Source organism: Periophthalmus magnuspinnatus, chromosome 10, assembly GCF_009829125.3.
Source record: "Periophthalmus magnuspinnatus isolate fPerMag1 chromosome 10, fPerMag1.2.pri, whole genome shotgun sequence".
NCBI lineage: Eukaryota > Metazoa > Chordata > Actinopteri > Gobiiformes > Gobiidae > Periophthalmus > Periophthalmus magnuspinnatus.
Genome location: NC_047135.1, coordinates 31800093 through 31814552, shown reverse-complemented (window position 1 = coordinate 31814552; position 14460 = coordinate 31800093). Strand labels below are relative to the sequence as shown.

The 14460-nt window shown below is 42.7% G+C and overlaps 1 protein-coding gene across 3 annotated transcripts; it reads right to left on the bottom strand.

Moving 5' to 3' along the window:
- Positions 1 to 28: 28 nt before the first annotated feature.
- On the bottom strand, positions 29 to 14290 carry mcf2a (MCF.2 cell line derived transforming sequence a). Of its 3 annotated transcripts, none has more exons than XM_033973821.2 (30): positions 13923 to 14290; positions 10863 to 10931; positions 10675 to 10789; positions 10348 to 10438; positions 9006 to 9125; positions 8726 to 8842; positions 8502 to 8651; positions 8283 to 8395; positions 7541 to 7655; positions 7341 to 7460; positions 7076 to 7267; positions 6794 to 6985; positions 6541 to 6712; positions 5301 to 5377; positions 5153 to 5238; positions 4973 to 5039; positions 4787 to 4902; positions 4509 to 4578; positions 4339 to 4431; positions 4167 to 4259; positions 3975 to 4103; positions 3675 to 3896; positions 3133 to 3225; positions 2978 to 3056; positions 2792 to 2855; positions 1855 to 1952; positions 1115 to 1227; positions 930 to 1042; positions 431 to 534; positions 29 to 361 (listed from the first exon to the last, which is right to left on the bottom strand). In XM_033973821.2, exons 1-30 carry the CDS (start codon positions 14038 to 14040, stop codon positions 321 to 323), a joined length of 3342 nt encoding a protein of 1113 aa, XP_033829712.1. In that variant the 5' UTR covers positions 14041 to 14290; the 3' UTR covers positions 29 to 320. The 3 variants fall into 3 exon arrangements, with proteins under 3 accessions (XP_033829712.1, XP_055080738.1, XP_033829713.1); XM_055224763.1 differs by having other exon boundaries at positions 8502 to 8600; XM_033973822.2 differs by lacking the exons at positions 10348 to 10438; positions 10675 to 10789; positions 10863 to 10931; positions 13923 to 14290 and adding an exon at positions 9955 to 10037.
- Between the last annotated feature and the right edge of the window lie 170 nt (positions 14291 to 14460).

The following is a 14460-nucleotide window of genomic DNA, read 5'->3' as shown; positions in this document are numbered from 1 at the left end:
AGCAATTGATGAATACATTTTAAAATAATTTACATAGAAAAATATAAAACATGTAAAAAAAATCTTAGATGTGCAAATACAAATAGACTTCTTGAGAATTAGCTGCAATGGAAAAATGGTCAGAAAAAGAAGGTCTGGAGCAAAAACATCCAGTGTGTTTCTGATTCAGTAACAAAGTCAGTGTTCACAGCTCGGCTGTTGATTGTCCAAGGATTGCCTTTATGTGTAAACTACAGCAAAAGCCCAGTCAGCACCACAGTGAAAGAGCAGACAGCTCAAACTCAGCTCCTCAGACAATTCACGGTCAGACTGCATCCAGTCTATGGAGAGCTGAGCTTTCTCATCTTTAGAGAAGCAGGCTCTACAACAGCAAAAGCATGACTCAAACAATAGAACTAAACTGTACAATATATTTAAGAGAGGAACTCACCTCCTAGTCTGCATGACTGACCTCTAGCAAAAGGTACCAACACTGACTGCAAGCTGGCTGTGGACATGAAGCCCTCCTGTTGCTGGCTGAGGTTTTTCACAAGCCTACAACAGTCAGATCAGCATGTCATATTTGAGGAGGAAACTATGAAACTGAAATATTCAATCCATAATTTGAAGTGCTGGACTGATCCAAAACATGACAAAATCCACACATTTGTTATATCAGTGTTTGACTGTTGGCGTCCGGTCCAGTTTGCAACTGGTTCAAAATGCAACGGTATGATTATGAACAGGAATGAGAGGGACTTAAAATCCTAATTGTTTTTTTCAGTTGAATTGAATTGAGTGACATAAAGTGAAACTGAATTGATTGGTAAAGGCTAACTTTATATTCTGGATAGCCTGATAACGACATGCTAAGATCGAGGGAATCTGAGACTGTGGACTGTAGTAGTTTCTTTTAAATTACCTGTGCAGGGTCAGAGAAAGTTACTCACCATAGACTGGGCTTGTCCTCCTGCTGCAGCTGAAGGATGTCTCCAGACTTGATGGTGATGCTTTTAGTTCCATTCTGAGGACAGTCTGCCAAAGCCTTATAACTGCCTGGGGTCTGAGACACAAAGTACACTTCTCATTCATAAATGTATCTATTTTTTATCATTGTTGTTTGGTAGAATTTTACCAGTGTCAGCAGAGAAGCTGCCTCTGAGTCACACAGCTGGAAAGGATCAGTATCTGCAGACCACTCGTCCACAGCCTCACATGTGTCTGTGGTGTGATGAGCTCCTGGCCAACCTAAAAATGTTTGTGATGAAAACAAGTTTTTTATGTTCGCCCTGAACAAATGTTCATGTAAATATTTTGTCCATGAAGTCCATAACCACTTCCCCTTACTGAAATTAACGTGAATTTATTAATCCCTTATGAGACAAACTATTACTAAACTAACTAAACTATTCTCTGCACTGGCCCCACTCTTCAATGCCACTGGGGCAACCTGTCTGAAGCCCACCCAGACAGCCACGCAAACACCCACCCAGACAGCCACGCAAACACCCACACAGCAGCCACTCGAACACCCACCCAGCAGCCAAACAAACACTCACCCGAACACCCACCCAGCAGCCACCCAAACACACCCCAACAGCCACTCAAACACCCACTCATCAGCCAGATTTGAACCCACGACTTTCTTGCCACTTAGCAGCTGTGCCATTAGTATAGTAGAAGCAAGAGCCAGTCTCAGTAGTTAGTTTATTTGCAGGAGATTCTTTGCTGTAAAAGGAATTTCAGGCCAAATTAAGCCTGAATGGTTGAATGTAGAAAGTCACAGCACAACACAGTTTGTTGACATCAACAAGCTACTAAGTATCTGCCTTACTTGTTTCATTTTTGTTTTAAGTGTCCATTTAATAAACTCACTCCTGCGATTTTGCTGTTTTGGAGAACTAGGCTGAGGGTCTGGACTGCTGCGGCCTGACTCTGTTTCCTCTGAGCTCACCGATGCCCTCTGCTGCTTGCTGTAAGAATAACACCAAAAGAGGTCTGTTACTGCATCATAGTGATTCATACACAGAGCTCACAGAGACCATCCTTCGACACATGCCCAGTGTCCAGGATCAACCCTGTGATAGAGCCTTACCATCAGGCACCATTCTGGAGCAGAGCCACACAGAGCAACCATCGCCAAGCCTCTTTTCTCTTGTAATGGCAGGCTTGTGTTATGTTATATGTCAATGCAACAAAAGATTTGACGTGCAGAGACTACGACTCAGATGCATTCAAAATACAGCAGCAGAATAAAACATCTTTGAGCCTGATACTGTACTACCAGCAGCTAAAGAAAGTAATGAAGGAAATGTCCTTCGTATTTATGAATGGTAATAGATGAAAAACAAAGTATGTTTATATTATTAGGAAAAGCGCACTGGTATGAACCAGGATGGAGGTTTAATAATGGGCAAGTGACACAATGCACAGGAGCTCTGGGTTGGCACTAAGCAGGGCCTGTAGGTTCATGCCAGAGCGAGGAGAGCCAAACTAAGTTACCACTGAGCGATAGGGCAGGTCAGTGGCGGTGAGGGTGGGGGCGGGGCCGGGGGCTCCGGGAGCGAAGGCACAGAAACAGGTCTGCAGACAGAGACACAGCCAGGCCCGGCACACAGCCCCTGGGGAGCCCTCTGGATGGACGCATGCCCCTGCAGGGGGGGAAGGGGAGCAGGAGGGAGAGGCAACCAAACAGCACTGGACACAGTGAGCTTTGTCATACACTGTCCCACACTACTCAAGAAGCTGTGTTGAAAATAAGTGTTAAATGTACGCAAGCCCTTCAACAAACCCAATGAAAGAAGAGCCTGACCTCTCTGACAGAGCTGGAGAGAGCTGCATGAGTCCACACATAGGGCCGTGTTGATAAGCCTCATCTGTAAAATAATAATTTCATTTTATATATTAATATAAATATAGCGTCTTTATTATGCTATTGACAGTGATTGATTGAAATATGCAAATGCACTTCGAAGCCCTGCACATTAAATAGTTATACCTCTAAGGAGCTTCTGCTGGTTTGTTAGTATTCTGCGCAGTTCATTCAGCCATGCTGCTTTTACCTCTGGAGTAGGAGCCTGTCACACAAACACAAACAGCAGCAGACATTTGAGTCCAATACTTTTTAGTGGAGATGCAGGTATATGCCTTCACCTGAATCACATAGACCTCCTCTCTGCCGCTGTACCAGATCTCAAACTTTTTGACATCTCCTTTTACATTCTCTGTGATTCCCACAGCAGTCATCTGTCAGGAGACATACAGTCAATGCAGGAACACAGAAGCATCATACAGCAGCCTTACATCATGTAACATCTATCAGCAGATGTTCACCCTTCTCAACACCTCCTCCATCAGACTCAAGGAGAGATCAGGAGCTGCTGCTGTCACTAAAATACTAAGCTCTCTTGAGTTTGACAGTGAGTGCAATAGATCTGAAATCAGTTGTAATTCATAATTTAATTACAAGAATAATGTCAGTCATTCATTTACAGTCAACTAAACTGTCAACAATATTCTCTGTGAACACAGATCAAACTATACCATTCGATGCATTCATTTATACTGATAAACTAACACTGTAACATCGAATAAAGTGTAGGTCCAAAGTTACAGCCAGACTATGCACTGTGTATTTATCAGATCAAAATGATTTATTGTAATACTCTCACACACAGCATTCTGAGACAGCGCACCTTGAGACAGTGTTTAAAGCTGTATGAAGGCGTCTTATCACAGCCGTCTCCGTGTTCCTCGCGCCGTTTACAGAAGAGCAGGGCCCTCTCGTAGAGGAACAGGTGCCTCTGCATGGGTTTGAAGCGAGCAAACTCTTTCATTCGGGTGGCACCTCTCTTGTGGCTGATCCACACACTGAAGGACCCCTGCATTAGCATCCTGCCCAGCTCACACAGGTCTCCCTGTAAGCACCAACAAGTATAATTCATAGAGAATATGTTATTTTGTCATTCATCCACCCATCAGCACAAGAGTTTTACCTCATATCCTGTGATGGCTGTTTGATGCATGGAGTCGTTTACTGACTTGACTAAATCCAACATTGCATTTAAAGCTTCTTGCAGATCTGATGTTCCCTCAGAGCCTGTGCTACAGTATTTCAGCAGCTCCTTAACAGTAAATACAATTTAAAAGTTATGTTTTAAACAATAAAAACCTACAATGGAGCTCACCTTGAGGAGTAGTTGGTATTTAGTCAGGCGCTGGACTGGTTTTAGTAAGTAAGAATCAAGGCCCAGTTTGTGCTCTAGTTTTTTCTGGCATTCCTTCATAATAATAAAAAGGTGGGTCACTGTGTTACAGAACTAAACCAGGTAAACAGTTTGTGATAAGAGTCAAACTCACTTGGAAGAATACACAGTCGGAAAACTGCCTCCACAAAGCGTCTGAATGTGGTTTATTGTGACAGTAGCACTCATACATCTGAAAACAGTCTTTCTGAAATTGAATCAAGAGCAATTAAAAATACATGTCTCTTTGTCTTTAATGTATCAAGAACAAAGTGTAAGTCTTACCCGCTCTAGAAAACAGGCACCCACAGCTTCTGGGGTCTCAAGGCAAGCTTCAAGATCCTGTAGGAAAACCCTATGAACAAGAATCACAAAGTCAAACTGTAAGACACAGGCCATTTATGCAACAGTACAGTTACAAATAGTTAGTGTGGGATGGAGCATTATTACATTTATCAGCAATAAAACATGTGAAGTCATTATTACAGCTATTAACATACACCCAAATCCCATTGGTTGTGATGGTGTTTTTAAAAAGCCAGTTTTTATCATTATTCACTTGCCTGCTGTGAAAATTGTAGATCTCAGGCATATTTCCAAAGAGAATGTTTTTCTTGCTAATCAAATCCAGAGGCAGATGGCTAGACAGAGCTGGGTTTTCCATTTCAGCTCTATAACCCTGGGATGTTTAAAAGCAGACAATAAACATGGTGTACGCGGCTTTAACAGAAACACAAAAAATTATTTACCAACAGCACAGACAGAAGCTCCTCCACATAGATCCTCTCAGTCTCTATGAGTTCCCTCATCACACGTCTACGCAGACAAAACAAACACAAGGGAGACACAAACATAGCCACAAGGCAACATTACACATGAACAAAGAGAATCCAGGAGTGAGTTCAAGATGGTGAGGACCTCCTGCTCACCGCTTTAGGACGTCTAGGCTGTCCTCTCCCTCAACACTGTATGACAAACAACTCCGGCTCTCCTGGTAGTCGTGGATCACTTCAATCTAGGTCCCATAAGCAATGAAATGTCATAGTTTACACAAACTATATAAGACTGCATTGTTACCTTTCTAGGGTTGATGCCCTTTTTTGATGTCCTTTTTCCAGGTAGTGAAAGGTCAAATGTGAACTTCAAACCATCACCTGTAAATGCCACATCAGGCCCAGCTCATTAAAACAGCCTCATACAGAGTGCAGCACATACCTATTCTCAAAGGGTAGGGCTCATTTAGGAGCTTAGTATTTCACACACAATTATTTTTCCTAACTGCTCCATTTGAACTAGCAAGTCATAGATTTTCATGTGCCCCCCTCATGACCTTTTCATTGTTATGTGGGTTATAAAATATTAATCTTTAATGACTGACAGTTGCTATCATCATCAGTAATAGAGCGCTTCTCACAAGGTGAGGTATGTGCAGATTTAAAGGCGAGCATTAGATGAGTGCTTTGGCACTGCTGGTTCTGTGCTTTTGATCTGAGCAGCAGAATTCTCCATCACAAGGCCAGCCCCACAGAGTCCATGCACATGTGAGGGTTGGACGCTTCCATGTGCCACGTTACATCTTCATCAGAGATCTTTATGCATGCGTGTATGCATGTACCAGATCAAGTCAATCAAAGCTAACCACTTTCCCCTTCATCTCCCATCTTAAGAGGCTGTTCTCTGGAGTTCTGAAGGCAGCCTCAAAAGCCTTTCCAATCACCCTCATTGTCTTTCTTGTATTTAATCTAATTAATGTGTATAAAACCCTTAGAGACATGGATGCAGAAATGTTAAAAGGATATTAATCCTTTTATAGTGACAATATTGTTGAATGGAAGCTTATGAAATAAAATTTTAAAAAACATAGCACACAGTTCTAATTGGGTATCACTGTATGGTGAGCTCTGAGTAACCTCCCTCAAGACACAAAGAGATGAAAGGTGCTTTAATGTATATGAAGCACAGAGCATGTCTGCAGGAGCCTAACTAACACACGTGTCAGGTGTGTCCCTGAGGACTGATTAGAGCTGCTCACTTGTTCAGCTTGTTTGTTAAGGCTCCTGTTAACCCAGCAGCCTTCTCAGCACTACCTAAAGCCAGTTCACTACACCCCTGTGATGTGCTAATTCAGGGCTAGAGCCTAAAGGAAAATATAGAACTAGAGGGAGCAGACAGTCAAGACCTGTCTTATATCAGACCATTCAACACCGTATCAGGGGACTGGGGAAAGAGTAGTGTTTGTGTGTTGTTTGTGGAAGTTTGCTGCATTCCAGGTCTGTTTGTGTTATATTATAGTGGTCATTTCCTAACATGTACGTACTGTTCTTAGGAGAGAAGAGAGGTGACTTGGAGCGTGGAGAGTTCTCAGCTCTTGGCGCCACAAGCTGCACCGGTCGTATGTGCTTGTCTGCCAGTTTCCTTAAGCAGTTCTGTCGATTCTGAATCATTTGCTGCACTGTTGCATATTTCTCAAAAGTTTTTTGTATTTGAGACTGAAAATGCACAAAAGAGATATGTTCAGCTTGGATGTTTAGAGACACAGTTAATACAATCACAAAGTTCCCATTGTCGACCTGCAGATGTGGAGTAATAACAGCCTCATATTCAATAGCTACAATCTCAGGTCCCGAGTTCAGTACTGACGGTGCCCCCTGCAGGAAGTTCTCAATATCCTTTAGAGCAGATTGAGCTCCTTCTTTAGACTGGTACTTATTTCCAACTTGACTAGCCAGCAGATAAGCTCCATCATCACACCACGTCTGGGCCTAAATACAGGGGGAGCCCAACAGACATATATAGAAAATAGTCATAGACATGGTACTCCTTCCTAATTGTAAGTGTTACAGTGATAATACCTTTCCCAGACAGAGCAGCAGCTGGTGGGCTTGCAGTAGACGGGTGTGTTTGGTTTTAAGAGCAGCGTTCAGAGTATCGCAGTGGTGGCGCAGCTCGTTGCAGCGCTGCATAATGAGAGCCATGGCATAGTGGTGACTGGCAGACAGCTGGTGCCCATGAAGGATTATGATCTGGGCCCGAGACATCACATCCTGAGGGAGGTTCATATAAATGTAAAACACTTAACTTACTTATTTAGTTAAACGTTAGCAACAAATAACATACGACTGCACTTGACTGGAGTGTGTCTATCTTTTTAAGAGCCTGCTCTGCTTGAGGGAGATTGTCAACAGATGAAGGCAGGTCCTTCTCCTGAGTCAAAAGGTGCTCCAGACACATCTCCATCTGAGGACAGTGGTGGGGATAAAGTAAATACAATCAATAAATAAAAGTGATTTTGATGGCATAAGGAAACACAGTGTTACCTCCTGGAAGCTCTGCTCGTATCTCAATAACTGTAGGTACTGATGTAGTTTCAGGTGATGCTTTTCAAAGAAACCATCAAAGGCAGACTCCATGTCTCTGAGCTGAGTTAGAAGTCTAAAGGATAGTGACATATAAGAAAAACATTGTAACCATATGCTGTTAACACAATGTTCCAGATAGAGCAGTAAGATTAATCACAATCAAACATAAATTTGAAGTCATAAACAGCACATTTCAAAGGCTGATCTCCTGTCTCATCATGTATAAAACAAACAAACCCTGTAGTTTAGACCTCAAAAAGTGAAATACATTTGATGCTTGAATTAGTTTAGTAGTTCATATTATATTATATCCCACTAATAAGTAAAGTAAATCTCAAATTGTATCCCAATCACAGTGTTTTTCCGAGTCTCCTCCTCCTTTGAAATGCACAGGACAGTGAAGAAGCTGATAAATGTGGTTTTAAAGCAAATTCATGCTCAACTGGTCCCAGGAGTTTAGTTTAGTATTTTAGTCTTCATCATTAATCTAAGAAGCTGCTTTGCTCCAGAATAAGCAAATAGACGTAGTGTAATGGTATTTGGGTTCATTTCATTGCTGCATATTGAGCATAAGTTTTATTTGTACACATATTTTATCAACACCATAACTAACCACCCTTTTGTTTACTTTACTAACCAGACCAATATTCCACAAATTCATCTGACTTGATGTGTTTCTGTACAGCAGCACTTTCTTTACCTCTGCACCGTTTCTGTGTCCAGCCGCACATCCCAGTGAGAGTCTCCTTTGCCAGAGGATTGTAGATTTGAGAGCAGATGACAGCCCTCTTTTGACACAGTTCTGATTGCATCCTGTCAAGAAAAGCATGAATAACTGGGCATTATTCAGCTCTATTTCGGGTTACAGATCATTCAAACCATATACTATCTGTCTGTAATATTACGTATGAACACTTACCTTCAGTTTCCTGTATTTGTTCGTTTGGGATTCAAGAAGGCACTCAGTGTTTTTTGCTTCATTTGGTAGGTCCGTCTCAGCCACTTCAGTGCCAAAAGTCTGTAACATATGAGCTATGTCCTTCACGGTCACAGCAAAACTCTCAATGGCCTGTTCCACAAAGTACAGCACATTTTAATCACGGTTTAGACATGAGCTAATCGTGACGTTTGTGTGTTTCCTACTGTTCGTAACACAATCCAGTCGCTGTGGCAGTAGTCTAATGTGCCTCCAAACTCCGACGTGAGCTGGTTTTCCTCAATGTAGCGAAGTAGGTCTGTGACAGAGCTCAGCATGACCACCTAAAAAAACACAAAAATACTTTAAATACAAACTTTTCCCTATGTTTAGCACAACCCATAAGATTATTTGATACGTTCTGTTACATGTTGCCAGGTTTGAAAAACACGATGGAGGCCTACCCTGCGGTGGACATGTTTGGTAACTGAGGGGGAGCTTCCTTACTGGCATCTTAAGCATGAAGTCCTCTTGACTGAAGCGGAAACCAATGTCGGTGACAGTGCGGTGGAAAAAGCTGGTGGGCCTCAGTACCAGGACCAGGTGAAGGTTGCCGGGAAAGGATGCCTCAAAAACAGTTAAAATAAGTTAAAATGTGAACAAGGTAATGAGCTTTTAAAACATCATCATTTAAAACCATTTATTTTAGTTTCATCCTTTGATTTTTACCATATTCCATACAACTGTACAACTTGCCCTTATGCAATAGAAAATTTACTCATCCTCACTGTTTTTATTACTCTGCCTTTTGTATATAGCCAAGATATAGTTTTTAAATACTACTTACATATTGTGATGCATTATTCCCTTGTGACTTATCTGACACAAGTCTCTTTTATTTCAGCGTTTTGAATTAATAATTTTGAAAAGATTATTACATACTGTTATATTGTTGTTATTATTATATTACAATGTTTATGCAAAAACTCATATCTATGGCACATTTACAGAATCCAACAAGCTGCAAAATGAAGTGACCTTTTACACAGCTCCACAAACACTGGTGGCATTAAAGTACTTCATGTAATATGCCACTGACATCAGGAAAGGATGTGGCTACTTTTCAATGTTCTCACAGTTCAGAAATTGCGCGCGTGATAAACCCTCTATAGTACCCTCTATAGTACCCTCTATAGTACCCGTGACTTTCATCTGCCCTCCTAAGCCATCACAGGATCAATAATCATGTGTTTTGCCTCAGAATAAACGTGCATGAGCGGCTGGTTTAGATTTCAACGCCCGTGCACAGTGCAGACAATAGCATGACACAGCACCGTGCACTGCAGAGCTACAACTACCAGCGCCTCTGCCGCAGTCTGCACGCCCGCAGTCTGCACGCACGCCCCAAAACTTCCCGCTAAACTCCACCACGTCATGCTCAAACGTCGCTCATTACCGGGCTTCTGTGCATCCGCGGCATTCGGGGCCGGTAAAAGCAGTCAGTCCTCGTGTTCCCGGCCATGTTCATATTTCCGGTTGCAGTAGCAGGTAAACGATGCCTTCACTTCCTACGTTCCGCCACTGCCCTTTCTCTGTCTGCAAACTTTCCCTCTCCCCTACAGCCCCGCTCTCCCCGCGTCATCACCGGCCGCTTGTGCTGAGTCACGCGTTTGCAGTAATAAACTTGGAGAGAAGATGCATCTAAACATTTGCACTGCGCTTTCATGTGAGTTTCAGCACCACAGACAGCGCACAATCAATACAATTCACTGTTATTGTAACAAGTGTGGCACAGAGCCAACTGGAAACACTGATGTGTAGTTTTGACTGTAAAACATGTAAAACTCACTGATATTCTTGCAAGTGCAGTTTTAATGGACGGCCAAGTGTCCAGTCTTCGATCTAAAATGATGATGAACTTGACTCCAGGTTGCCTTTTTCTACAGAGAGCATTGAAACATGTAATTATGCAGTGATGTGCAGTAACGATCATCGCTAATTAAGTACAAACAGTTGTTTTCAGTGTCGTAGACCCACTCGACTATTGACTCTTATCCACATTAAGTTTCAGATGTGAGTGAGATTTGGGGCTATAGATGGAGCATTAGGCTGAGTGAAGCGGGACAGGAGTTTGGTGCAGTGCAGAAAAGGGAGGTGAATACAGAAGAAAAACTACCGGGGAATGAGTGTGAGGTATGTAAAGACTTTGGCTAAAGCTTCTTCAGGAATGTCGCTGAACGCTGAGCATTCTGGGAGTGTGATTATGACACTGGAGTCCTCCCCACGGCCCCCTGCAAATAATACACGGGGGAGGAGTTACCTTAAGACAAATACTCATGACAGTACTTTCAAGCAGATCCTCACCTGACAAGTAGGCCACCTGCTTCTCTATGAAGCCTCCTACTTCCTTCATGCTGACAGGGACCGTCACCTCTGTGTCAAGATACACCATAAAACCAGTTAGAGCCGTCACTGAACATTCATCCAACCATTTTCAGCCTAAAGGACTGTGATACGAGTAGATGCAAACAAGAACTAAATACTGATCTATCTCAATATCTCAAAAAGCAGTTTCACTAAAATTCAAGTTTCATCTGCAGCAGATCAGACCCTTTTCCAGGGATAAATGCAGTTACATGGGAAACTTTTTGTACTAAGCATGTTGTGTTTCCTCTGCAGGCTGCTAATGAAATCATGCAGTTTAGTTGTAGACTTTGAGGACATTCAAATGCATTACTTGTTTCCCATTAAGTTATAAAGGTTTAATTCAAATCTATTTCCTCAAACGTCATTATTTAGTTCAGTTTTAAGTTACAGTATTGTAGAGCGTGTGGATGTGATTGTCGAACACTTTGACCAGGACGCTTCAGGACTGTGCTTGTGTCATCTGTACAATTAGAGCAAGTTGACCTTAAAAAGTGTGTATTGAGGTAATAAGAAAAAAATCTCTTAAAGGGGCACTATGTAACTTTTCTAGCAGAGGGACTACTACCTGCCTGTTTCCATAGGGATGTGACTGCTGCGTTCCACAGTCACATTAAACATATCTGATACTGCATGATTTTCTTTACAGATGTTTTTATTGCTCGAAATATCTCAAAAAAGTTAACATTCTTCACTGTGAGAGTGAAGAATGAGAGTCCTCGCCTCTTCATAGATCTGACCCGTAGCTTGGCCTGTTGGCATCACTCCATGGAGATAAGTTTTATGCACACAGAGGACATTCTCAAAGTGATAACATCCATGAAACAAGTGGGTGGTGAACCCTCCAGCAGCGACGTTACACTGTGCACCTTAAAGTTGTTCAATGTCATTCACACGTCGCAGTTAAATGAACAACAGAAAAACTATTTACTTTACTATTTATTTTACTCTTTGACTTTGTTTTACCTTAATTGTGTTAACTGACAGTAAACATCTTTAGAGCTGATGATCAATATTTAATGTCTGAAACAGAGACGAGGAGGACGACACACACACACACACACACACTAACAAACACACACACACATATTGACAAACACACACAGACACACGCACAGACACATACACAGAAATATACACACTCACACACAGACACACACACCCCCGCACACCCCGACACACACAGATGCACACATACACACACCCCGACAAACACACAGATACACACACACTCACACACAGACACATACACACACACAAACATGCGCAACCACGCACACACTCACACACAAACACACATGCGCAAACAGACACAGACAGACACACGTGCACACACAGAGGCACACAAATAGACACACACAGACACACACATAGACACACATAGACACACACGGACACACACATAGACACACACACCCCCACACATAGACACACAGACACACACATAGACACACAGACACACACTCATAGACACACACAGACACACACACCCCCACACACACATAGACACACAGACACACACTCATAGACACACACAGACACCCCCACACAGACACACACACACACACACACATGTTCATGTGACGTAGAGAAGGCTCAGTTTCAGTCACGCTTCTGCTGTTATATCTGTGATGTTGTGAGACACTAGAGGCTCAGGAGACTGGCCTGAAATGAATGTAATGAATATGTGTTCTATGCTGAGCGAGAGAGTGGGACGGCCGCATGTATGTTTCATGAGCATAATGCGGCTGTGACCTTTTCTGGAGAAACTTAAGCCTATGACAGACTCATGCAAGTTCTTTGAGAATATTGTGTAGTTTAGACACATTCCGTCTCTACTGTTTCACTGTTGACCAAACACTGACAATCATCTACTTTTACTCATTTTACACCAAATACAGCTTAAGAGGCCGATGCCTTATGTAACACAGTCACTGTATCGTGCGAGTCACTAATCGTGGCAGTTTGTGTAGCAGACATGTTAACAAACCATGTCTCCCAGCACTGCCCAGTGTAGTCCTTCTAACACACCAGGCCCATGGTTTTCAGGTGATTCTTTAGCCCAAACATTTGTACCTCTGCATCTCTGTGATTTTTTCTACATGTTCAGAGCAAACTGCAAATTTTGTGAATTGTGAATTTAGACACAGATTACACTGGAGTAACTTAAAATGACTCAAACTTATGTCTCAAGTCCCTTTATATATTTAATTTAAACACTATAAATAAAATGATAGTATGAAAGGTTTACGGTTCTTTTAATCCATCACTGGACAGAGCAGCCAACCCATCAATAACAGTGATACACATCACAGACTTGGCTTGTTCTACCCCATGTGCCCTGTTTACATGGACAAAGGCTCACTGGCTCATACTCCACAGTGATGCACTACCTTAGCAGGTATTAGTACACATTTAGTTGCAGTGTCTGTAGCCACAAGCAGTGATAGAGGAATGCAGTGGTCCATCAATTTAACTATAATTCAGGCCGCCAAGTCCCTATAGTAATCACATTAGGCCTGCAGACAGCTGACCCTACAGGCTGTCAGCCATATACGACCTTTTGAATTGTAGTTGCTGGAATTTGTACCAGAGCCAAAGCCTCTTTGCACAACTACTAAAAGGAACATTATTATTTTCCCGAGACACGACTGCTGATTAGAGATTAGAAATATGCCTTTCATTCACTTGTCTACGATCTGCAAACCATTACTATGAGCAAATCATTACTATGAGCAAAAACATCCATCTGTGTTGGCTTAAAATAGCTGACATAATCCCTGCAATGGCCCACGCTGGAAGCAAAGCTGCAAGAATAAGCACATCAATAATTCTGACGAGCAACAATTTGTAGTGAGTGCAGATGCAACATACATTAGTTAAAACATCCATTTGGAATGACATTTATTTCATATTATTCTGATGTTGTGGTACTACAGGAACATCCTGTTTGAGCGGTTAACAGAGGTTAGTTGAGGACTAGGTGCAGTGTGTACTCACGCTGCAGAGTGCTCTGGAGCTGAGAGGAAGCTTGTAAAAGACTGTGGTAACTGTCCATCTCTCCTTTAGGCTTATCTTTTCTTGTGTGTCTCTCTTGCTGCAAGGACGCTGGGCCCATTCCGCTCCCACTGTTCACGGGACAAGCCTGAGAAGTGACAGTCTGAAGGCCTACATCCTCCTTAGAGTCCTGGCCGCCATAACTATACTCCAGAGTGATGACAGCGGTGGAACGTGCGCTCGCCTCTCATGCAGTGTGGAGCTGTTCTGACCTTGAGCCGCATAGAGTGTCCACAGAAGCACAAACAGTAGCCCCTTCAGGACAGGGTCAGATGGAGCTTCACCTCTGCACATGCACACAGTCAGGCAGCACAGCCAGCTCCCAGCAGCAGTCACTGAGTCACACATAAACACAACTCCATCTGGACACTGCGCCCCTCCCTCTCTCTCTCCCGCTCTCTCCCTGAACAAAGTGCTGCAGCTCTGCACTGTGCACAGCTCAGGAGGCGTCTTGTGACACACTGCCAATTCCCTCCCAAGT

Coding starts and splice junctions, on each gene's coding strand:
- mcf2a (XM_033973821.2), bottom strand. CDS start 14,040: ATGGGCCCAGCGTCCTTGCAGCAAGAGAGACACACAAGAAAAGATAAG. Junction 5,239..5,300: donor AGGGCATCAACCCTAGAAAG/GTAACAATGCAG, acceptor TATGGGACCTAG/ATTGAAGTGATCCACGACTA. Junction 4,104..4,166: donor AATACCAACTACTCCTCAAG/GTGAGCTCCATT, acceptor TTTACTGTTAAG/GAGCTGCTGAAATACTGTAG.